Source organism: Gigantopelta aegis, chromosome 4 (genome assembly GCF_016097555.1).
Source record: "Gigantopelta aegis isolate Gae_Host chromosome 4, Gae_host_genome, whole genome shotgun sequence".
Taxonomy (NCBI): domain Eukaryota; kingdom Metazoa; phylum Mollusca; class Gastropoda; order Neomphalida; family Peltospiridae; genus Gigantopelta; species Gigantopelta aegis.
Genome location: NC_054702.1, coordinates 6398559 through 6425417, shown reverse-complemented (window position 1 = coordinate 6425417; position 26859 = coordinate 6398559). Strand labels below are relative to the sequence as shown.

Below are 26859 nucleotides of genomic sequence, written 5' to 3'. Positions count from 1 at the left end.
TCAAAATTTTTGTCAACTTTTTGTTGTGAGCTGTTTGTTATTTCACACTTGGCAAAGCTTCAAACCACTCAAACAACTTTCATGCAGTTCCATGCGATAAGCACAAACATATCCGGTTACCACAAAAAATAACCAACTAGGAATTCAAATGTTATCAATCTTTTAAAAGGAAACACTCCCGCAAGAAATGCTCTTACCATCTTACAAATATAGTAACAGAGACTTGGGAAAGATGATTTAAGTGAACAGCATGATTCTATTAATCAGTGCTATGGCGTTGGCATTATAAACACTGGGCGAAAGTGGAAAATGGAACAACTTTTCAACATAGTCAAAATGTGAGATAAATCAGGTTTTACAAACATGTAGATCACTTTGTATAGTCTCAAAAGATAAAAAATAAATTATGTTTTAGTAATTTTTTAAAGTGCTGAAAAGTGCAGTAATTGACAAATGATGTTCAAAGAAAATGAGAGAAAAAACATAACAAAAGGAAAGGAATATTTGTGTAATCACACCTCAGCACATTTTAAACTAAGACTATTTTGAAAAAATCAGAAAGGAAATATTTGTTTAACAACACCTCAGCACATTTTAATTTGTTGTATTAGCATCAGACATATGGTTAAGCACCACACAGAGCATCAGACATATGGTCAGGCACCACACAGAACATCAGACATATGGTCAGGCACCACACAGAACATCAGACATATGGTCAGGCACCACACAGAACATCAAACATATGGTCAGGCACCACACAGAACATCAGATATATGGTCAGGAACCACACAGAACATCAGACATATGGTCAGGAACCACACAGAACATCAGACATATGGTCAGGAACCACACAGAACATCAGACATCTGGTCAAGCACCACACAGAACATCAGACATCTGGTCAAGCACCACACAGAACATCAAAATATGGTCAGGCACCACACAGAACATCAGACATGGTCAGGCACCACACAGAACATAAGACATATGGTCAAGCACCACACAGATAATGAGAGAGGAAATCCACTCCATGGGCTACTAGTTTTGATTAGCAGCAAAGGATCTTTTACATAGTATATACCCCAAGACGTTTTGTTTTGTTTAAACGAAACCACTACATTGATTTATTAATCATCATCTATTGGATGTCAAACATTTGGTAATTTTGACAGAAAGAAAGACATGTTTTATTTAACGACACACTCAACACATTTTATGTTCGGTTATATGGCATCAGACATATGGTTAAGGACCACACATATTGAGAGAGGAAACCTGCTGTCGCCACTTCATGAGCTACTCTTTCCAGTTAACAGCAAGGGATCTTTTATATGCGCCATCCCACAGACAGGGTAGTACATACCACAGCCTTTGATATACCAGTCATGGTATACTGGCTGGAACAAGAAATAGCCCAATGGACCCACCGATGTGGTTCGATGCCGAACCGACAGCCAGTTGTGTAGAAATGATCGAATGGACCCACTGAAGGAGACTGACCATAGATTAACTGCACATTAGGTGAGCTCTTTACCACTAGGCTACAGCCCACCCCGAAGTGGTCAGATGAAGACTACAGTTAAAGTGTTAAAGTTGATGGAGAAAAGGCAGGTGTGTGACATGGATAGCCACAAGAGATGAGCACATATCGCAGTTGGGGAGACAAGCCTTGAAGGACTGGGATGTTGAGGTAAGACAGCGAAAGAAGTTGAAAGATAGAGTTGCCAGATAAGGAAAAAATGAGATGGAATTCAAAGGAGAAAAGAAAGGGGGCAGTGGGATAAAAACAACAACAAAAAAGCAAAAATAAACCTATCTTGGCTACACCAACACTATTGGCCTAGAGGTGCCCACTATTTACATTTCAATTTTGTCACTAGTGGATGCTAATTCATAGAGACTTAAAGAAAATTAATGTTAAATTTTTAATTATATTTTTAAAGTTACCGTATATCTTCACCTATAAGTCAAAAAAATTTCACCCAAAAATTATTTTATAACTTGGGGGGTCGACTTATAAGAGGGTAAAAAAATTTCACCCAAAAATATTACCGTTTTGGGGATTATTTTACAAGTTTTATTGTTGAAGTATGCCCTGTATTTATACTCAAATATACTCTTCAAAAGAAGAAACGCAAAACCACATTGTCGTAACATTTGGAGAATTGATTTAATTATTGAATGGTGAGTCCGATAATCGCCAAATGTTGCAGGATTGTTCACAATTCACTCTAGTCCATTGTGAGTAAGTGATAGGACACACCACCAAGGTCAAGGTCATCTGGAGTCAATACCGGGTGTGGCCTCCGCGTGTGTTGATAACTGCCTGGCACCGCCTGCCCATTGAAGCAACCAGAGTACGGATGACGTCCCGGGGGATGGTGGCCCACTCGGCCTGCAAGGCTGCTGCCAGCTCGGGCAGGGTCTGGGGCTGTGGTTGTCGCTGTCGGTCCAACTCGTCCCATAGATTCTCAATTGGGTTCAAATCCGGTGATATCGATGGCCAAGGAAGGACATTAATGTTGTTGTTCTGTAGGAAAGCCGTTGTGAGACGTGCTGTGTGAGGCCTGGCGTTGTCATGTTGGAACACTGCGTTGACGTTGGCCATAACTGGAACGATGTGTGGCCGGAGGATCTGGTCAATGTAGCCCTGTGCATTCAGGTTGCCCTGCACGTGGACCAGGTCAGTTCTGCCAGTGTGTAAGATGGCTGCCCACACCATGACACTACCCCCGCCGAATCTGTCCACTTCCTGCACGCAGTTTGCCGCATAACGTTCACAACGACGCCTATACACGCGACATCTTCCATCATGACGTCGGAGCAGAAATCGGGACTCGTCACTGAACCACACCTGTCTCCATCGCAGTTGAGGCCATTGTCGATGAATCTGGCACCACTGCAGTCGGAGTCGACGGTGTTGTGGTGTTAAGATGACACCTCGAACTGGACGTCTGGCACGAATTCCTACCTCACGTAGGCGGTTCCGTACGGTCTGGTCGGATATCCTGCGCAAACCTGGTATTGCTGCGGCTGTGGAGGTGGCAGTAGTCAATCGTTCCCGAAGGTGGCGTACCCGGATGTAGCGGTCCTGCCCGTGGGTAGTGACCCGTGGTCGACCGGATCTAGGGAGGTCACGTGTTGATCCATGTTGCTGGTAACGGTCCCACAGTCTGGAGATGGTGCTTGGGGACACATGGAATGCCCTGGCAACGGCCGTTCTGGATTCGCCTGCGTCTAGTCGGCCGATGGCATTGTTTCTCTGCGGTTCACTGAGACGTGGCATGTCCTGGATTGTCAACTGTCGGCCAGATACAGAGGCCAGGCAAGCGAACACCCTGCACTTTTATACTGTCGGTGTTCATGTTGCACGTGCAGACAACGCACGTGCAGTGGTGACATGGTTTGCACGTGGCTGCGTTTTTGCGAATATTCACATTTTGGAACTTTATTGTACAGTAGCTGCGTTTTATCGAATGTAACCGTGGGAATGTGTTTGGGACATGCAATGACCTTATATTCACAAAGCATGAACCGGTAGGAAACATAAAATCGGAGTTATAACCCATTTGTACCCTTTTTTTGAAGAGTATATGTTAATTTGACACATTTGTTTTTTATAATCTTTTTTTTTTTGACATTAGAACGGTTTTGGTTATGCAAAAAGGCGTGCGATCTCACTCGCATGTCAAAAGAACAGTCCACTTAGTTAAAATAACAAGTCATCACTAATAGCAAAAATGTAAACAATACTAACTACCTGTTGCCTGAGTTTATTTTGAAATCTGGTCACTGGCATTAATGGTTGTTCAAACAATGTTTTGTTGGTGATTAACTTCATGAATATTACTGAGCTTTCCCTTAAAACAGACTGATATCTGCAGTTCACTAGAGCAATAGGGACATACATAAAAACTAGTGTACTTTCCAGAGTTATCCTCCTTACATGTATTAATATGGCAGCAAAACATGTGATTAACTGATACTTTCAGTTTTATTGTAGTGTAGTAATAAAGTTGTTGTCTGTGCACAAAACCATGCTGTACAGTGCCATACGGTAACAGCCAAACAGCTTTCACTATCTACTAAGGGAATATTTCGTTTTGATGCTATGTTACTTGTTTGCAATGTACAAAACGTTAAAACCGAAGTTTGTAAAATAATTTTCTTTTGTTCAAATATTGTACATTGTTGTTCTCATGTGCTGAAAATAAGAAATACTTCAATATTTATAAGTTGTCTTTCATGGGTAGACTTATAAACGGGTCAATAAAAAAATAAGTTTTCAGGGCTTGAAATTAGGGACTCGACTTATAGCCGAGATCGACTTACAGACGAAGATATACAGTAATGAAAATTCAAAAATTCAAAACTTCCAAAATATCTCACTATTAGTCTCTACAGACTGACCCCCAGAGAAACATATCACCAAGTTTCTGAACAATCCAGTCAAAATACAAGGAAAGGATTTCAATGTTACAATTTTATTTTAATTTTTCACATTTAATAAAAGATTTAAAAGTTCAAAATGTCTAAAATCTCTCTATTAGTTTGTGCAGACTGCCCCAAAGGATTAAAACAATCCAGTTAAATCTTTTGAAGACTTCAAATCAAACGTTGATGGGTGGATGAAGGACAATGGACAGATGCCAGACAAATTATTATTAGAAAAGATGCACCAAGGAACATCCTAGTAAAGCTAATAAAACAGCAGAGTGTCTTGTATACGCCCTTCTCCCTTTCATGTACCAATCATTGTGCACTAGTCAAGAGTCGCGGGATACAAGTCTATCAAGTGTTCACTGATCTCGCAACCTATAACATTCTACAAATTCAGGGTTGGGTTTTTAAATATATCATTTCAATTAAAATAAGATTATACTGGAAGGAAGGAAGGAAGGAAGGAAGGAAGGGAGGAAATGTTTTATTTAACAACATAAATAACACATTTTATTTACGATTATATGGCGTCAGACATATGGTTACGGACCACACAGATATTGAGAGGAAACCTGCTGTCGCCACTTCATGGGCTATTCTTTTCGAGCAGCAAGGGATCTTTTATATTCAACATCCCACAGACAGGATAGATTATACTGGTTTTACTTTATTGTTATACTACAAATGTTATCAATAAAAGCATTTCAAGGTGTGAAGTTAGGCTAGTTGTCTAGTGAAACAAATGACAAACCCACTGAGGTGAGTGGCTTTCTAAAACATCTGCCAAACACAGATTTGTCACAATGATTTGCACGAAATAAACATCTTGCTAAAAACAGTAAAATAAAAAGCACTACCTTTGGGTCGTCTGGTGGGTCGTACTGGACTATCCAATCAACTAGCGGGATGTCCAAACCTCGAGCTGCGACATCCGTACACAGCAAGATGGCTTCTTTCGCATTACAAAACTGAAAAAATGTCTGGGTGCGTTTCGCTTGCTTCTGTTTACCCTGCAAACAAATAAAATAAAATTCTATATAAGGATGGACACCCAATTTATTTATATAAAAAAAAACTGACATACAAATGCATGCTATTAAAATAGATCAACAATTCACCAAAATACCAAACCCAAAACCCACCATTAACAAGCATTCTGGGTGTACTGCTAAAGCAATACATGTCCCTTACTGGGCCCAAATTGTTTTTGTATCTCCTAAATTCAAGGGCCATAACTATCAACAAGAGCACCAGTCAGGCATTGCCCCAAAAAGTATGCATGGTTTTTCTCATATCTCCTAAGTTCAAGGAGCATAACTCTGTCAATAATGGGTAAATCACCATGAAAGTAAATCTTGATCTGTAATAGTACATAATAAAGTTACACATAATATTTCAGCTCCACATCTCTAAGCATTCTGAAAGAAACTCTGGAAAACTATGTGGGACAGACAGCAGGATGGAAAAGAAACCTATAGATCCCTACAGTTGGATTGGTAAGGGACTAAAAACGACTTAATAATATACCAATAGAAAGAAATAAGGGAACACGTGGAATTGGAGGCCAAATTTAATTTACTACTAGAACATTACGTCAATATTTCGTATACAAAAGCGTATATCACACCCATTAAACAAAAGCATATAACACACCCATTAAACACAACCGTATATCACACCCATTAAACAAAACCATATATCGCACCCATTAAACAAAACCGTATATCACACCCATTAAACAAAACCGTATATGACACCCATTAAACAAAACCATATAACACACCCATTAAACAAAACCGTATAACACACCCATTAAACAAAACCGTATAACACACCCATTAAACAAAACCGTATATCATACCCATTAAATATCACACCCATTAAACAAAACCGAATAACACACCCATTAAACAAAACCATATATTGCACCCATTAAACAAAACTGTATAACACACCCATTAAACAAAACCGTATATCACACCCATTAAACAAAACCGTATAACACACCCATTAAACAAAACCGTATAACACCCATTAAACAAAACCATATAACACACCCATTATATCACACCCATTAAACAAAACCGTATAACACACCCATTAAACAAAACTGTATAACACACCCATTAAACAAAACCGTATAACACACCCATTAAACAAAACTGTATAACACGCCCATGAAACAAATACCTAATTAAATACTCTCATAAAGAACAATTACACACACACTATTAAAAATATCCAAATTATACATATAAAACAAAACCACTTTACACACACCTCGTTTAAAATACCATGATATACACCATTAAAGGCAACCCAAAAACAAAACAACTTTACAAAAGCAATTAACGACAACTCGGCTCTACACACACTAATATCATTCAACGAGACACTAAGTTTGTTTTGTTTAACACCACCACTAAAGCACATTGATTTATTAATAATCGGCTATTTGACAATTTAGTGTCAGAAAGAAAACCCACTATATTTTTCCATTAGTAGCAAGGGGTCTGTTATATGCACCATGCCACAACCTTTGATATACCAGTTGTGGTGCACTGGCTAGAACGAGAAATCGCCCAATGGTCCCACTGATGAGGATCGATCCTAAACAGAGCGCTTTACCACTAGACTATGTTCCGCCCTTCAGTGAGATGGTAATCACAGTAAAAACAACTAAAACAAACTGTCCACTATCAGACATTCTGCCAGAGATAATTTGAGGGTATGTAATAAAACCAAAACAGACCATAAGTGGCCCTACTGGGTGGTTATGGCTTGAAATCTTTTCAAACTGGAAATTGTATTTCTCATTTCTATTCATGTACTATAACACATATCGTAAACAGCAGTTCTCTAACCATCATCTATACAGTTCTCTAACCATCATCTACCAACAGTTCTCTAACCATCATCTACCCACAGTTCTCTAACCATCATCTACCCACATTTCTCTAACCATCATCTACCCAGTTCTCTAACCATCATCTACCCACAGTTCTCTAACCATCATCTACCCAGTTCTCTAACCATCATCTACCCCCAGTTCTCTAACCATCATCTACCCAGTTCTCTAACCATCATCTACCCAGTTCTCTAACCATCATCTACCCAGTTCTCTAACCATCATCTACCCCCAGTTCTCTAACCATCATCTACCCAGTTCTCTAACCATAGTTCTCTAACCATCATCTACCCAAAAGTTATCAAAATCTACAATATCTATTAATTTCCAAGACTTTAGGGTAAGTAATTTTACCCTCCATACCCTCTGGCAGAAACCCTGACTAAACAATGAATTAAATGAAAACTTACATGTATACACATGACCGGTAGGTCTATGTAGTTGAGAAGTTCATTGTGGTACTTGACAGACATGCATGAACTGAGGAACACCATCACCTTTTTCTTGCGATTCTTCTTCAAGAACGTGAACAAGAGAAGAAACCGCTTGTCTGATGGACACACGACATAGCCCTGGAAACAGAGGAAAAAACAAGATAAGAAACTGCTTTTCTGATGGACACACGACACAGAGGACAAAATGAGTTCAAATTTTGTTTTTTGAACTGAATTTAACTATGTGTACTCATTAAAGAATAAGATAATTTATTCTACTGATGACATAATAAATCAGACAGTTGAAAACCTGTATTCCCAAAATAACATTGAAAGGTACATTAAATTCATTGCTGAACAATTGTTTTGTAAAATATCCCGTTTCAGTTAATAATGATGGTATAATGTCTTTGCTCTACAAATTAGCTATTTCTGTAAAGACCTACGACACTATTTATCTTATTAAGTCTAGAATAATAAATGTATTTGATACCCAAAAATAGTCTTCTCCATGTCTAAGGGAAGCAACTCCAGTCATATTTTTGGAGTTATTTACTAGGATGCATTTATCTTTGGTGACCCCCGGTAACCAGTGTTTATGTTGAAGTCGGGTGTGATTAAACTGTCTGTTATAACTTAATTTAACTGTGAATGTTCAGAAAGCTACAGATGTTTTTAAAAGTTTAAATTAAAGTGGCGAGAGCAAGGGTGGACCCAGGAAATATTTTAGGGAAGGGACCTAGAACAAAAGGGCACATGCATTAACCCATGAAAAGTGCACCGTAAAGGTTTAGTATTTGTGAAATGAAAACCAAACAAATGGTTAAAAGGGGGGGGGGGGGGGAGACACTTATAGTCCTTCCCACTATGAAATTTACTACAAATTATTTATTTCTCTGCATATTGTTTTCTAAATTGTATACAAAAAGTTGGTATTTTGTCATTTCCAAACCACCTTTATATCAAACCTAACTAATTATTTACAAAAACATATTTGTTGGATGGGATGGACTATAAATAGTTTGGGGGGCACAGGTTCCCCTGTTTTATCCCCCTTGTTCTGCCCTTGGAGGTCAATCTTTGATAATAAAGTGATGAGCTACCCCACCTGTTCCAATCCTTCCACTGTGGCTTTTTCCTTGCTGTCATCCACCCCTACATACAGCGGTTCTTTCTTCAACGAGACCCGCGCTAAATCTTCCGTCTTTCTCGTTGGAGTCGCAGAAAACAGCATGGTCTGTCGTCTCTCTGGATGAAATAAACAGTTGGTTTCATATATAAACTGTTCATAAACTGGAGGGGAAAAAAAGAAGAAAAAACTCCACACATTTTTGTGTGTAAAAAGTTTACAATGTTACAAGCGGACTAATATTTATTTTTATGGCCTAGTGAGCATGACAAAAAAAGAAACAAACAAACAATGCCTTTTAAGTTAAAAATTTTCATTTAATTGGAGAAGATCCTCTGTTTCTTACACTATGTACAGCACAAATTTATGCTATGCAATAAATGTACTGATGGATTTCTCAGCTCGATTGTGTTTTATAGGAGTTTCCACAGTCATCCTATAATAGGTACCAGTGTGCAATGAAGGAAGGAAGGAAATGTTTTATTTAACAATGCACTGAACACATTTTATTTACGGTTATATGGTGTCGAACAGAATTTGCAATGACTCATTCTATGTAGATTTTTCTGCCATCATTTTCATGACTCATTCTATGTAGAATATTTTAAATGAACAGTCTGTAGGTCGTGGTGGTTAACGTGCACATTCAGAGCCAGCTGTTACAGCACACACACACGTGATGGGCTCAGGTGTCCACTTCCACTGGCTCCTCTGTTCCCGGACAGGACAGTCTGCTAAACAACCAGTATTTCTGTGAGTGGATCATGAGAACACTAGACTTACTAGGTAATAACTTAATGATTTGCTTCATCTCCTCTTCAAAGCCCATGTCGAGTATCCGGTCTGCTTCGTCAATGATCAAACACTGCAGGTTTTTGTACATGAACTCAGACGTGTTCTACAAACACACAAAAACACAGATCATACGTTTTATAAAACAGAACAAACTTCAGAATAAAAGAACTGTCTAAAATGAAAGTAATGTTTGCATACTTTTGTTTGAATAATATTTGTGTTTTATTACCCCAGCGGTCACTCATAACAGGGAAAATATTTTCCATATTTTCTCAGTGAGAAATATTCTGCATTGGTCTAACGAACAATACTATTGGACAATTTGACGCTTACAAACCAATGGCCTTGTCAGTACTAAATATGACGTCATCACAATTTGGCAAACACAAAATGACGTCATGTACTTTAAAGAGTTTACGTTTACGTCTCTCTATTTTTGGTGTTAAATTTATAACAAAATGTCATTTTAATGCAATTCCTTATAGATTTTATAGCAGAATAAAGAAAACTTTTGTTTTTGAAAATTATCTATGAACGTGATTAAATTACAAAGTTATAGCAATTCTCAGAACACTGCGTAAAGTGGTTTACATCGTTTCTATACAGATTGGCCTTCGTGCATGTGCGTCGAAAATAAAGGCTTTTAGAGAAAAAAATAGCTGAGGTAATAAATAGAATAACAAACTCGGTACCAGTTATAATTAAATTTATGCTCGTGAAATCATTTTCATTTGTCACTCGCTAAAGCTCGTGACAACTGAAAATTATTTCACTCGGGACATAAATTTTATAATAACTGGTAACTCGTTTATTATCCTCTATTTATTATCATAATTGTAGGATATTAAATGAGCTTCCAATTCGTATCATGTTTATGTCCCCAGTGAAATAATTTTCAATTGTCATGAGCATTAGCGAGTGACAATGAAAATTATTTCACGAGGGACATAAACATGATACGAAATGGTAGCGAGTTTATTACCCATAATCGATCTTAATTTATATTACTCATCTCGTTTCGTTGACGTTCCTGTAACTTGTAAGGTTGTAGTGTGCCAAATGATGACGTCGTCATGTGACGTCGATGTGTTATGTCCCACTTGGCCTTCTAGTGGGATGTATCACTTTGATATGTACCAAGATATGTTTAACCATATGGGTAATAATACACCTTATTTACCAACACTATATTTTGTCCATGTATATATAAACCATGCCTCTCTGTACATTAATCATTCTCAACATACTTGTGATAAGAACTACAAGTTTTAAGGAAATAGTATGGTGCTAAATAATAGTAACATTGACAGCAATGCACTCTTTTAAAAAATGCCATCATTCATATTTAATAAAAGATGTTGGGTGTAACTCTGCAAGAATGTTTGCCTCAGGGTGATGTGTCACAGGACAGGATTTTCACTCACCCCAACCAAAGAAAGAAAGAAAAAAAAGAAGTTTTATTTAACAACACAGTCAACACATTAACTATGGTTATATGATGTTGGACATACAGTAAAGAACCACGCAGATAATTAGAGAGGAAACCTGCTACTGACACACCGTGGGCTTCTCTTTCCTATTAATTAGCCACTTGGGATCTTTTATATGCACTATCCCACAGACAGGATAGTACATACCAATCTGTGTTACACCAGTTGTGGGCCAACCAACACAGATCAATCCTAGACTGACCGTGTATCAAACGCTTTACCACTTGGCAGAAAATGGGACTTCCTCTTTTACTATTTATTTGACACCCAATAGCCGATGTATTTTTCGTGCTGGGGTGTTGTTAAACATTCATTCATTCTTTCACTATTTAGATCTTGTGTAGAAATAACCACCCCTCTCACTCTTTTTCCCTTCTTCCAGCCGCTATTAGTAACACCTGCCTAACTGTAAATGGTCTAGCAGTCTTCCTGACATTGCTACAATGATGTTAATTCCTACCTGTAAGTTGTCGAGCAGTCTTCCTGGTGTTGATACAATGATGTTAATTCCTAAGTGTAAATGGTTGATCAGTCTTCCCGGTGTTGCTACAATGATGTTAATTCCTAACTGTAAATTGTCTAGCAGTCTTCCCGGTGTTGCTACAATGATGTTAATAAATGGTCTAGCAGTCTTCCCGGCGTTGCTACAATGATGTTAATGCCTACCTGTAAATGGTCTAGCAGTCTTCCCGGCGTTGCTACAATGATGTTAATGCCTACCTGTAAATGGTCTAGCAGTCTTCCCGGTGTTGCTACAATGATGTTAATAAAAATGGTCTAGCAGTCTTCCCGGCGTTGCTACAATGATGTTAATGCCTACCTGTAAATGGTCTAGCAGTCTTCCCGGTGTTGCTACAATGATGTTAATAAATGGTCTAGCAGTCTTCCCGGCGTTGCTACAATGATGTTAATGCCTACCTGTAAATGGTCTAGCAGTCTTCCCGGCGTTGCTACAATGATGTTAATGCCTACCTGTAAATGGTCTAGCAGTCTTCCCGGCATTGCTACAATGATGTTAATGCCTACCTGTAAATGGTCTAGCAGTCTTCCCGGCGTTGCTACAATGATGTTAATGCCTACCTGTAAATGGTCTAGCAGTCTTCCCGGCATTGCTACAATGATGTTAATGCCTACCTGTAAATGGTCTAGCAGTCTTCCCGGTGTTGCTACAATGATGTTAATGCCTACCTGTAAATGGTCTAGCAGTCTTCCCGGCGTTGCTACAATGATGTTAATGCCTACCTGTAAATGGTCTAGCAGTCTTCCCGGCGTTGCTACAATGATGTTAATGCCTACCTGTAAATGGTCTAGCAGTCTTCCCGGCGTTGCTACAATGATGTTAATGCCTACCTGTAAATGGTCTAGCAGTCTTCCCGGCGTTGCTACAATGATGTTAATGCCTACCTGTAAATGGTCTAGCAGTCTTCCCGGTGTTGCTACAATGATGTTAATGCCTACCTGTAAATGGTCTAGCAGTCTTCCCGGCGTTGCTACAATGATGTTAATGCCTACCTGTAAATGGTCTAGCAGTCTTCCCGGTGTTGCTACAATGATGTTAATAAATGGTCTAGCAGTCTTCCCGGCGTTGCTACAATGATGTTAATGCCTACCTGTAAATGGTCTAGCAGTCTTCCCGGTGTTGCTACAATGATGTTAATGCCTACCTGTAAATGGTCTAGCAGTCTTCCCGGCGTTGCTACAATGATGTTAATGCCTACCTGTAAATGGTCTAGCAGTCTTCCCGGCGTTGCTACAATGATGTTAATGCCTACCTGTAAATGGTCTAGCAGTCTTCCCGGCGTTGCTACAATGATGTTAATGCCTACCTGTAAATGGTCTAGCAGTCTTCCCGGCGTTGCTACAATGATGTTAATGCCTACCTGTAAATGGTCTAGCAGTCTTCCCGGTGTTGCTACAATGATGTTAATGCCTACCTGTAAATGGTCTAGCAGTCTTCCCGGCGTTGCTACAATGATGTTAATGCCTACCTGTAAATGGTCTAGCAGTCTTCCCGGCGTTGCTACAATGATGTTAATGCCTACCTGTAAATGGTCTAGCAGTCTTCCCGGCGTTGCTACAATGATGTTAATGCCTACCTGTAAATGGTCTAGCAGTCTTCCCGGCGTTGCTACAACGATGTTAATGCCCTTGGTGAGTTTCTTCGCCTCCTCGTGTCTGCTCGTGCCCCCCATGATGAGCCCATATGTGTGACAGTGATACTTCAACACTTCCTTCAACACTCCGAACGTCTGCATCGACAGTTCTCGTGTCGGGGAGATCACGATACACCCTGTCCCATTCCGCGGCATGAACTTCAGTTTATACATCAACTCTACAGCTGGGATTAGAAACGCCAGAGTTTTACCACTGCCTGTTTTAGCAGCTCCCATCAAATCTCTACAATTAAATACACCAGGGATTAGAATATGCAAGTTTTATTAAATAACCAATTAATCTTACTACAGTAATAGACAATTCTGACCATGCAATAAAAAAACATCTTTTATTGAACATGTGTGATACAAAATGCATAGTACATGTTCACCCGAATGACATAGTGTCCCTTGCCAGGAATGAATGAAGGAAAAAAATTTTTTATTGAATGACACACTCAACACATTTTATTTACGGTTATATGAAGTCAGACATATGGTTAAGAACCACACAGATTTTTAGAGAAAACCCGTTGTCACCACTACATGGGCTACTCTTTCCGATTAGCAGCAAGGGATCTTTTATTTGCACTTCCCACAGGCAGGATAGCACAAACCATGGCCTTTGTTGAACCAGTTATGGATCACTGGTCGGTGCAAGTGGTTTACACCTACCCATTGAGCATTGCGGAGCACGCACTCAGGGTTTGGAGTCAGTATCTGGATTAAAAATCCCATGCCTCGACTGGGATCCGAACCCAGTACCTACCAGCCTGTAGACCGATGGCCTAACCACCGAGGCCGGTAGCAGTAAGGGATCTTTTGTATGCACCGTCCCACAGACAGGGTAGTACATACCATGGCCTTTGATATACCAGTCGTAGTGCACTGGCTGGAATGAGAAATAGCCAATGGGGTTACTGACGGGAATCGATCCCAGTTGCCAGGAATGACAACATGTTCTTAGCCAGGAATGATGTCATGTTCTTAGCCAGGAATGACAACATGTTCTTAGCCAGGATGCTCAGCGTACCGTCAATTCCATTAAATTCAACTAACTTTCTAGACGAAGTAAGTTGTGTTATTTAATTAAACTTTTGTTAGTCATAGTATAGAAAGGTGGTATGTAATAGACAGAATAGACAGAATCACCTGTTTATTACTCCCTGTCTCAACAGCTCCCATCATTTCTTTACAAAATTTAACAGTAAACGAGACCTTACTAAATTAATAACATTGTTATTTCTGTACAAATTCTATAAAGAATAATTTTATTAAAATAACATTTTCTTTTTGTCACACACGATTACAGTACTTTTAACTATAATAAGTGCCAACATATTTAAACAGAGGTTCTGTATATACAAATTTGAACCTCTATGGTTTGTAAAAAGTTAACATTTGTTTTTTTTAATGACACCACTAGAGCACATTGATTTTTTAATCAGTTACCGTATAACCGGAAATTTTCGTGGGGTTTTATTTTCGTGGATTTCGAGGGTAAGTGGTCAACCTCGAAAATATATAACCTCGAACATATTTGAAAAAAAACCCCATTAAATTCTATCAAAAATAATCATCGTTACCTCTCTAACGAATACGGTATACTATTTACCGGAACTTTTATTTCCCGCGCATGCGCAGACTACGGGAAATCCGCAAAATAATTGTAATAATATATGCAAGACGACAAGTTATTATTTTTGAAGTGAACACACCACAATATTTATTAACTCTCAAAGAACATAACTAAGTATTTATTGATGAACAAGAAAAAACACGGTACACAAATAATCAACAACCTAAACAGAAAACAGCACTATTGAAATAAAAACGTTAAAATGGTTTGTTTGAATGTCCCTGAATAAAACACTATTATAAAGAATTTCGTTTCCACGCAGCACTACTAGAATAAAATACTAGTATTAACAAAATCATTGTTTGAATGCAGCACTACTTGAATATGCACACAGAACAGTTAGGCTAATTATCACGTCGAGCCTCACGCACTGCATCAGTGATTCTGGGATTGGTGAATGCGGATTTCAACATTTCCTGCCGTGTTTTCAAATTTCCTATGACCTTCACAATCCACCTTGCATGCACTGATTTTATGGCTGAGGTACGCATGTCAATCTTTATGCTTGTAACAACTTGGCCTTCTTTCACAGCCAGGGAAACCAGCTTGGAATACCAGGCGGTGAATTCGGCCTTCAGAGCGTCTTTCAGGGGTTTATTTACACACACATCTTGTGGCTGTAGAGCGTCGGTGCAATTAGGAGGAACAAAGACGATGTTGATATGAGCTTTCTTCATCTTGTCTTGAAAGGCTCGGTCTTGATGACACTTGAACATATCGAGTATGACCAACGATTTTTGCCACTTGGGTAGTTTCTGTTCTTTCTTGACACGGATGACGTAAGGTATGATGATGTTGTCAGCGTATTCATCCATGGTTTTGTTAGTTGACCAGTGATTATCAGAATGTGTGATATCCCAGTCACCGGGAAATTTCACACCCTGTGGATGACAACGATCGGTCTTCCCGTCGTAAATCAGCTGCACCGGTAACATGTCCCCACTCAGTGTTGAGGCGACGACAGCTGTGATCATACGTTTGTCGCTCAGTCCAGCTATTTCCACTCGCCTCGATCCCTTCTGATCCATGGTCCACTCGCCACACGGCACAAACTTTAACCCAGTCTGATCAAAGTTTATAATCAGTTCATCTGGAATTTCGTGTTGAACTGCGTTTGTCGAAATTCTGCCAAGAAACTCTCTCTTGATTGTTTCAAAGTTCTCTGGTAACACCCTAGCACTCGTTGTTGCTTTCCGCTTTGAAAATCCCATCCGATTCAGCAGGGAAACTGCCCAGCTCTTCGTTAAAGATACTGAGCCACCATTTTCTATCATGATCCCTGGGTTGCTGGCTTCAATAAGTCCCTTAGAACCAGCTATCACTATTGATGTATTGATCACTCCCCCAGCCCCATGGATGGCTTTCAAATAAGTTTGAATTGTTTTGTCCATATCACCCAATAGCAGGGGTCGTCCTCGGTTTTCTTTTGGCAAAGTTTTCTCTGCTAGTTTAATATCTTTTGCAGTAGATTGGATATTTCGCCTGACTTTAAGCATGCGTCTTTTATGTCTGTCCCTAATACTTCGAACTGTCGATTCATTGATTGGGTTATCGAGATCTACTGAAAATTTTCGACTGCATCTTGCCACGCCATGTTCAAGTGCATATTTTCCTATCTTGGCAGTTTGCTCGTCATCAAAATTTTTATATTCACGTTTCCGTTTTGTCGATTTAGGTGTCAATATGGCTTTGTTTGCAGCATCGATACATGACGACGGGATTTCAAGTTCTGGTCCTTGTGACGGGGACGGCAAAAAACTATCGCTACTAACAGATTTGTTTAACCAGCTCAAGAGAATCATGATTTCGTTTTGGTTGTAAAATGCGTGCATAACAGTAGTCGTGCAATGCTGGTATAATTAGCCAGCTTACCATAGGATTAAGAAGGAAACATGTCAAGCTCAGATTAAACATCAAACAGAATCAATGACTGTGATCAGTTGTTTCTCTAATAGCATACTGTAATAGCCAATCGAGATTGAGTGCTCTATTGTTTAACTGTGAGCTTTGATCGTCTGGTGTAATTGTCGACTGGATGCCGATGACGTGAAACTTTTAATGAAAAATTAATGGTATTTACCCACAGGATTTGTTGAAACAACGAAAATAAAAATGATCAGTTTTAAAGGTTTACCAAACCTCGAAAATAAAAGACCTCAAAATGTTTTTATCCCCCAAACCACGAAAAATTGAGACCACGAAATTTCCGGTTATACGGTACTTGATGTCAAACATTCGTTAATTGTGACATATCGTCTTGGATATAAAAGAAATAATCTGTGATCCAAAATTCAGGATTAACCGAGCTTAAACCATATTTAAAAAAATGTAAATTTACTTTTCTATAATAAATGTTTTCTAACAGTAATAACTAGACTCCACTGTAACAGGTCAGTGGTGATTACCTCCCCTCCAAGAGATGCGGTATAGCCTTGGCCTGGATGTCAGTCATGTGGGTGAATCCCATGTCCTCTATCGCCTTCAGAGTCTGTTCGGCCACTTTATCTTTCAGAGATGCAAACGAGGTGTCCATAGCAACCTCAGCTCCTAGACTGCTGCCTGGCACTGTAACACACAACACAAAACACAATCAAACGAGGTGTCCATAGCAACCCCAGCTCTGCTGCCTGGCACTGTAACACAAAACACAATCAAACAAGGTGTCCATAGCAACCCCAGCTCCTAGACTGCTGCCTGGCACTGTAACACAAAACACAATCAAATGTGATGTCCATAGCAACTCCAGCTCCTAGCCTGCTGCCTGGCACTGTAACACACAACACAAAAACAATCAAACAAGGTGTCCATGGCAACCCCAGCTCCTAGACTGCTGCCTGGCACTGTAACACAAAACACAATCAAATGTGATGTCCATAGCAACCCCAGCTCCTAGCCTGCTGCCTGGCACTGTAACACACAACACAAAAAACAATCAAACAAGGTGTCCATGGCAACCCCAGCTCCTAGACTGCTGCCTGGCACTGTAACACAAAACACAATCAAATGTGATGTCCATAGCAACCCCAGCTCCTAGCCTGCTGCCTGGCACTGTAACACACAACACAAAACGTGGTGTCCATAGCAACCCCAGCTCCTAAGACTGCTGCCTGGCACTGTAACACAAAACACAATCAAATGTGATGTCCATAGCAACTCCAGCTCCTAGCCTGCTGCCTGGCACTGTAACACACAACACAAAAAACAATCAAACAAGGTGTCCATGGCAACCCCAGCTCCTAGACTGCTGCCTGGCACTGTAACACAAAACACAATCAAATGTGATGTCCATAGCAACCCCAGCTCCTAGCCTGCTGCCTGGCACTGTAACACACAACACAAAAAACAATCAAACAAGGTGTCCATGGCAACCCCAGCTCCTAGACTGCTGCCTGGCACTGTAACACAAAACACAATCAAATGTGATGTCCATAGCAACCCCAGCTCCTAGCCTGCTGCCTGGCACTGTAACACACAACACAAAACGTGGTGTCCATAGCAACCCCAGCTCCTAAGACTGCTGCCTGGCACTGTAACACAAAACACAATCAAATGTGATGTCCATAGCAACCCCAGCTCCTAGCCTGCTGCCTGGCACTGTAATACACCACACAAAAAACAATCAAACAAGTTGTCTATGGCAACCCCAGCTCCTAGACTGCTGCCTGGCACTGTAAAACACAACAATCAAACATAGTGTCCAAAGCAACCCCAGCTCCTAAACTGCTGCCTGGCACTGTAATGCACAACACAAAACAATAAACCTTATGTTTATCAAAGATTTCATCATCTTGACTAAAAATGTCCAAAGATTAAAGTTAAAACATTTGTTTTGTTTAATGACACCACTAGAGCACATTGATTTATTAATCATCAGCTACTGGATGTCAAATATTTGATAATTCTGACAGTGTCTTAGAAAAAAAACTCACTATATTTTTCCATGAGTAGCAAAGGGTCTTTTATACACACCATCCCACAGACAGGATAGCATATACTGTGGCTTTTGATAGACCAGTCGTGGTGAACTGGTAGGAACGAGAAAGATGTGATTACGACAACCAACTGACACCTGTGTTAAGCAGCCACCAAATTGAATATCAAAAGGATTTGTTTTATACAAAGGAGACTTTTTGATACAGGTCACTTTACACCATATTAGAGGTGGTTGCTTAATACTGGTGGCCATTAGAGCAGGTATATTATTATATTATTACGGTTAGTATCACTGATAAAAAGACATAGTACAATATCTTACACTCATTTTCTTCAATAGCTTCAACTTCTTCGTCATCATCATCATCATCATCACCACTCTCATCATCACCGGATTCTTCATCATCACTTTCGTCTTTCTTCACCTTTTTCTTCTCAACTAGTGAAAAACAAAACTATCAAAATTAAATTTCACGAGACTAAGATGTGGACTTAAATAAAGCAAGTTCCATGAAGAATACTATATTAGCAGACTATCAGTGTATCAAGGAATGAGAAATAGCCCAATGGGCCAATTGATGAGGATCGATCTTAGACCGACTGCATATCAGGAGAGAAGAAAGAAGTTTGTGTTGTTTAATGACACCACTAGAGCACATTGATTTATTAATCATCGGCTATTGGATGTTAAACATATGGTCATTTTTGACAGTCATAGAGAGGAAACCAGCTGCATTTTTTCATTACTACATACCATGGCCTTTGATATACCAGTCGTGGTGCACTGGCTGGGACAAGAAATAGCCAATGGGCCCGCTGATGGAGATTGATCCCAAACCGACCGCACATCAAGTGAGCGCTTTACCACTGGGCTATGTCCCATCCTGCTTCAGGCCCTGCAGAAACGGAAGTGAACAAAATATCTTACCTTCCTCAGAAACTGATCTTTTCTTCTTTCTTTTCTTTCCTTTCCTATCACCAGTTTCAGAACAGTCTAGATGCGTGCTGGACTCCTCAAATTCACTACCTACATATAATCAAAACCAATTAACCATCTAGTAGGTAGTTTCATATCTGTTAGCTCATTCATCAAAACAATTTGTCACCATTCTCAATATTCTATGGATGCAAAACTTTCCTCTTGTAATTGGTTTGTTCCTTTGTCTTTATTCAGTGACAACATCTTTTAACATGAGTAGTGCGTTGGCTATGTCTGGTTTGTTAAGTTTATATACAAGAGCTTTAGATCTGACTAATTTGGGCACAACATTCTTTTTGTCTGTTCTCAGCACACCAAGGTATTTTTAGTGCAGTAATGTTCATAATAGATGACAAAAGAGTTGTAGATATTCAAAAATGCATTTCAAATTATTTTAATCTAATTACAGCTCAACATTCCATTGGTTTTGAGTGGAATTTTGAGGCTGGCACGTTTTTACTTAATTTGGGCTTGCTTGTTTTGGGCATACTTACATGTATTTTGGGTATATTTAAATGTATTTTGGGCACACCCATTATCTTTGGCTTAGGTTTGTTGACATCTAAACCTTGAACACTTACCACCATCAGACCCTGCATCACCTAGATCACCATTTACAGGACGAGTCAGTCTCTCTTTGATCTTCTTCTTCATTCTCTTCAATTTCTTCAGTTCTGAAATAATAACGCCCAGGATATAACCCTACTGTGTTTGCCAATCTGCCGGTGAATATCAGTGGTTTTACGTTGCATTATGTAATCTAGTGGGAAACATTTTTACAAATCAGGTGTTGTTAGGCCTGAATTGGATATATTTTTATATATGCTATTACTGAATGTCAATACACAGCCACAGTAGCTTGAATTATTTTTATGCTTAGAAAATTATAATTTCCCAGGAGATATGTCCTCCCAGGCAGTAGACTTGTCCAAATATCAGAAGTCTCTCGCAGAATTTGGGAAGGTTGACAGGTCTGGCTTTACTGTCAAAAATGTAGTTTCACTGACAACTTGTTACCAGAACCAATATTAAACAAGACATTTATAACATTAAACTTACTGATATGGAAATTGGTAAATGGCAAACACAGTAGTTATCCCTATAAATACCCATAAAAATTATCTTTTCATATATTTTTTTTAGAATTTTTAATCCCCAAAAATCAAGTCATAGAAGTCACATTTCCCTAACAATAGGACCAAGCTTCATTTCTGAAACAAGTATCAGAGCAGGTTTAATACATGTAGCTTGATACAAATACACATGTAGTTAATGAAAATATTCCATATCACTGACCGATCATTTGTACAGCGAATCTGCAAACAGCAGTTCATGTAGAAGTATGCTAAATAAAAATGTGGAAATATCCTGCCCCGCAAAAAGAAATGTTTTATTTAATAACACACTCCACACATTTTATTTATGGTTATATGGCATCAGCATATGGTTAAGGACCACAGATATTGAGAGAGGAAACCCACTGTTGCCACTTCATGAGCTACTCTTTTCAATTAGCAGCAAGGGATCTTTTGTATGTACCATCCCACAGAGGATAGTACATACCACAGCCTTTGATATGCCAGTTGTGGTGCACTGGCTGGAACAAGAAATAGCCCAATGGGCCCACCGACGAGGATCGATCCCAGACTGACCGTGCATCGAGCGCACACTTTACCACTGGGATAAGTCCCGCCTTATATCTTGCAAATGTTTCGAAGCCACCAGAAAAACTGTGATGAAATTAAAGAACAAAATAAACAATATGAGAATGAAACTTACAACTGTTCTTGGCAAGAGAAATGGAACATGGATGAGAGGTAAACCCAGGGAGTGACTTGTTATTGATGAAATGCCAAATGTTATGTTTTGCACAATCTGTCCCACCTGACCAGAACAAGGGTTCGATGTTTGTTGTGGAAACTGATACTTTTAAATCAGAAAACCTAAAGGCACATGAGATATCTCAGTCACATAAATGGTATCAAAAGTGTTTGATTAACAGCAATAAAAGATGTGAGAATACAGATGCTGGTCAATGTATGTCACAGCTTAACTTGACCCAGAAGGATCGCACTGCCACACACTAAAGAGATGGGAACATGCTTTGGCTAAAACTGCTGGATGTTAACCCACTTCACCTGGTTGTGCCAGCAGTTACTCTGTGCTTACAACCAAAGTCAGGTTCCTGTAGGAAACAACGATACACAGAGTACATGCAGTCTCCAATCATTCCAAGCACCTCACAGGAAGAGCAAACAGAAGATTTAGATGATCTGGCATCATTCAGTGAGAGACAGAGAGAGTGGAGAGGAGACAGATGGAGATGTTATGGAAAATTAAGAAACTTGAACATGGTGTAACAATTTGCTGAGTCAAAAGTAGAACATTTTATTGTTTTCTAATTACATTTATTTATCTCTGTTTTGTTTTAGTTGCAAAGCAAAACTGTGCCGACTAATTGTTTGTTTTATATATGGCAAATTAAAGAGGTCATAAGATTTGAGGAAACATCTCGGGCTAGTAATAATATGTCTGGGATCAGGGTTGGAAAAATCCCAGGGCTACCAGATTTCACGACCGGTCAACCAGTTTCGCCCATGATGTAAACCTGGCGGGCTACTGGGAGAAAAAAAAAAAAAAAAAAAAAAAAAAAAACCCACCTATAATATAATTTTAAAAACCACCACAAGCAAAATATTTGAAATTACTATTCAATTACTTTACTGGCCACTAATCCACATCACATGCTCACATGAACTAAGCAAACTCCAATCAGTTGCCAGCCATACGATTCGGACCATTGCAAAAGCAATAAACGCGATGCACTGCATTTTGTGTTATTTACAGTAATGATTACAATGATTTGAATACGCCCTTCTCCGTTTTGATAGCAATTTCAATTTGTTTTCAATTTCATGTCTGTAATATTTCTTTGAAGTACCCAAGCCCAAGTCTGAACTAAAACCAATGTCTCTTTTTAAAACCACATTGCTGTTAATGCTAATTAGGCAAATACCTTATTCTGATTGGCTAAGAACAGTTGCAATGACCTAGATTGACAACTAGCAGAAGAGGGGGGGCAACTGAGTAGTTAATAGTCTAAAACTCCTTTTCTTTAAGTTTCAATAATGCTTTCCGATTTTGTTCGGGGGGGGGGGGGGGCAACTTTCCCCCTTGCCCCATGCTAGCTACGGCCCTGTAATTAATAGATGTGTTACTGAACTCTTTTTTGTTGTTATCTTCCTGGTTTATTTAATTATTATTGTTTATTTTATTTATTATTATTAATTTATTTATTTTTAAAAACAAAACTGGCCCCTTATCTGGGAATAAGCCCACCACATGCTAAGATCACCAGTTGTCCTGGACCCATGGATTATTTCCAGTCAAATATGGTACTTTAACAATTTATCGAAGGCAGAGTGTACCCTCCGAGGGGTGAGGGTGGGGTAACTGCGAATCTCACCTTTTTTTTTACTCCAGAAAATAGCATACACATCTCAGGGTTTAATTTGTAGTGTTTCATTCATTGTTTATAAAATGTAGTGTGCGCACCCCCCCCCCCCCCCCCCCCCCCCCAGGATTTTTATCAGGGTACAGCCCTGGAAGGTGTTCTCATCTCTCAGTTGATGTCCGACTTATAAATGGATATAAACTGAAAGGATTAAGGAAAGAGGATTCCATTGTAGAGGAAGTTGTGTTCGTCAACACACAGTTGGAAAGCACAGACAGCACAGACAGAATGAAAATATCCTACCTGTACAAATGACATGCTTGTATTATATATAGTCTTTATTAATAAATGAGACAAATGATGTTTAATTATAGTTTTATTATTCTTTAAAATAATTAATCAGAATCTGAAATATAAAGTATAGATAATACTGTATAAGTATATTTTGGGGCTACCAGAATATGATGCTGGGCTACCAGAATATGATGCTTGGCTACCAAAATATGATGCTTGGCTACCAGAATATGATGCTTGGCTACCAGAATATGATGCTTGGCTACCACAATTTAGGTACCTGGTAGCACGGTGGACCACCACTAAATTGAAACATTTTTCCAACCCTGCGGGCTACTGGATTTTTTAAATTTACTAGCCCGGCTGGCTATTGAATATTTTTTAATTCCACAGGTCTGCATGCTCATTTGTAGACAATAATAGTGTGGACATTTTGAGTATATAATTTTAACCACAAGCTTTTCCAATACAACAGCATGGCCAAGTGCATGAAGTGATGATGCTTGTTATGTGCATCTCTGTTTATTTGCTTTGTGGAAAATATTGCAGCTGCAATGACTTTACGGTTATTTGCCCCTTTTGTCACACACATACCATTTGTTTGGCGTTGTCATGACATTAGTGTCTCAGACAAAGAGTCAAGTCTAGACTAGTTTTTTAAGCATCAGGCCAGGTCTGTTACATTTACACCTCATTATAATATTAACAAATGTGTTATACTGATTATTCTAGATAACAGAAATAAAACTTTTCTTCTTACATACGTTGGTGATGACATCATTCAGTTTTATGTTAACACACATCAATAAAACATGTGTGATATTTATTTAAGGACATATGATTGGCCGAGTCACCCGTAGCCATACCACCCAATGAAAAGACACCTGATCATAACTGACTGATCTGACATGCAAGTTGACCTAAAACTAATTACTCTGTGATGCAAAGTGAAAGGACTGTAAATGTTTTATTTGGAAAAGACAACTTTAAATTTATTTTTAACCTGTTAGGATATGTAAGAAATATAATACTACCAGTACATTTGAATACATTAGACAGTATGTGTCATACAATGTCATACAACTTGCTTGTTTGTGGAAATGCACCATATTAATTAGGGGATAATATCACTGTTTCGTTGTTAACAATAAGGATGTATCACAAAATTTGGATTTAGGGACGAGACGAAGTCGAGTCCTTAAATCCTTTTTTTTTTGGAAAAATCTTTATAGTTAACAATGAAACACAGTGATATTATCCCTATTCTAATACTACAGATATAATTTTCAAATTATTTATTATTTGTTTGCTGTGACATCACGAAATAATGAAAATGGCAGCCTCCATGCATTTCTTTAGGCTTGTTATATTTTATTATTATTATACATTACTATTAACAGAGCTTCGTGACCAAAAATAAATAAAACAATAACTTGGAAGCATTCAAAATACATCACAATGACATCACGACATCATTTCTTTTTTTATTTACTTGCCATGTGACTTGATGATTTCAATACAATTTTTTAATATTCTGCATTAATGATTTTGTGCAATCTATTTTAGATTGTTTAAACTTTCCTGCCAAATGCGTTTCTTCGTGGAGATGTCAAAATAAAGGAAGAATGCCATCTTATATTTGCCACAGTAAGACAGCTTGCCAAATTGGCACTGGCACAGCAATGGTTTGTAGATGGGACATTTAAGATAGTAAAAGGTCCCTTCTATCAAGTAGTCAACATCTTCTTTATTTTGATGTCAAGATGACGTATGATCGATTACATGAAGGTGTTCCAAGAGATTATTAACATTCTACCCCATGAGCCACAGGTAAAGAGCGTTGTCATGGACTTTGAAGCAGCGACATCGCGTGCCTTTTAATACCTACTGCCTCATGTCAAGGTACGAGGTTGCGTGTTCCATTTGATGCAGGCCATATGGAGGCACTGTCAGGAAATAGGACTGCAGGTATTAAGTTAATACAAAATAACAGTCTGTTCTTCTATAATTTATAACCTCAATTATGTTTGTTTTTTGTTATTCACATTTTTAGTTTATATATTTTTAACATACATGTATGTATATAATATGATATTATCACACATTGATTATTTTAACTGTTTATTTTTATTTTGCAGAGAGCATATTGTGAAAACGATTTTGTCTTCAAGTTTATTAGGAGGTTGATGGCACTGCCGTTCATGCCGGCGAAGCCACCTGACGGAAAGCTCAGCGACCTGTGCGCATGTATGGAGCGTCAGTGGATGGCCAACAGCATCTTTAAAGTAGCTTCATGGTCTGTGTTCAACCAGACCACAAGGACAAACAACCATGTCGAAGGTAAAGGTTTAGTTTGCCTTCTTTTCATTCAAACTGTTACATTAATAGTCTACTCCAACTTGACGACCAAAATGTATGTACAGGCCTATATTTCATGTTCTTTGTTTGCAGGTTGGCATCATAGGATAAATTTGAAAGCTAGCGAGCAGCAGCTAGGTATTTACAAGTTGATACCCTGCCTGTATCAAGAGGCATCACTACTGCCAGTCCAGTGTAAGTTGATGCAGGAGAAGAAGACTGGACGTCAGCCCCAGACATATGCGTGCAGAAGCCAGCAGGTGGTCTTCCACAACTGGACACAATATAAAGATGGTGATAGAGTCCTGCTTAAATGGACCTAAGCGTTCTGAAGGGTCCAGTCAGCAGAGAATTTAAATTCAGTGACTTTATTACTAACAGTGACTTTATTGACTGCCTACTAAATGTCTGAATCAATTTGCCATCAGGTATGATAAAACAAATGCATGTAAATTACCAGTATTAAGCTAGTTCCAACTAGGTAATTGAACTCCCAACGACTGTTCACAACACATGCATTGCAAGGGCCACCGGATTGCAGGGTACTGACAGCTTATACATAGTCAAACCGTGGCTACAATGTAGTACCGGTGTTTTATTTTAAAATTTGGTCTTGATGACAGATTTCTAAACAGAAAGTATGCCATTATTACAGAAATGTCTTTATAATGAGCTGTTGTGTGCGTATATTATTTTTATTATCGTAAGCAGATAATATAGTGTTACTGAGCTTATAATGAGATGTTGTGTGTATATTAGTTTTATTATCGTATGCAGATAATAGAGTGTTATTGGCAGATAATAAAGATGACTTACAATGATGCTTAGATACTCTTTATGATTATTGTAT

General features: G+C 38.8%; 1 protein-coding gene across 1 annotated transcript in view; it reads right to left on the bottom strand.

The window, feature by feature from the left end:
• LOC121372575 (ATP-dependent RNA helicase DDX18-like) overlaps positions 1 to 26859 on the bottom strand; it is a 63502-nt gene that overhangs the window by 26649 nt on the left and 9994 nt on the right. The window contains exons 2-10 of the mRNA XM_041498974.1: positions 20485 to 20577; positions 19853 to 19951; positions 19247 to 19363; positions 17397 to 17556; positions 13296 to 13596; positions 9698 to 9812; positions 8894 to 9033; positions 7762 to 7923; positions 5301 to 5453 (exon numbers count right to left, since the gene is read on the bottom strand). Of these exons, the coding sequence (XP_041354908.1) occupies positions 5301 to 5453; positions 7762 to 7923; positions 8894 to 9033; positions 9698 to 9812; positions 13296 to 13596; positions 17397 to 17556; positions 19247 to 19363; positions 19853 to 19951; positions 20485 to 20577 (1340 nt within the window). The remainder of the gene's footprint in view (positions 1 to 5300; positions 5454 to 7761; positions 7924 to 8893; positions 9034 to 9697; positions 9813 to 13295; positions 13597 to 17396; positions 17557 to 19246; positions 19364 to 19852; positions 19952 to 20484; positions 20578 to 26859) is intronic.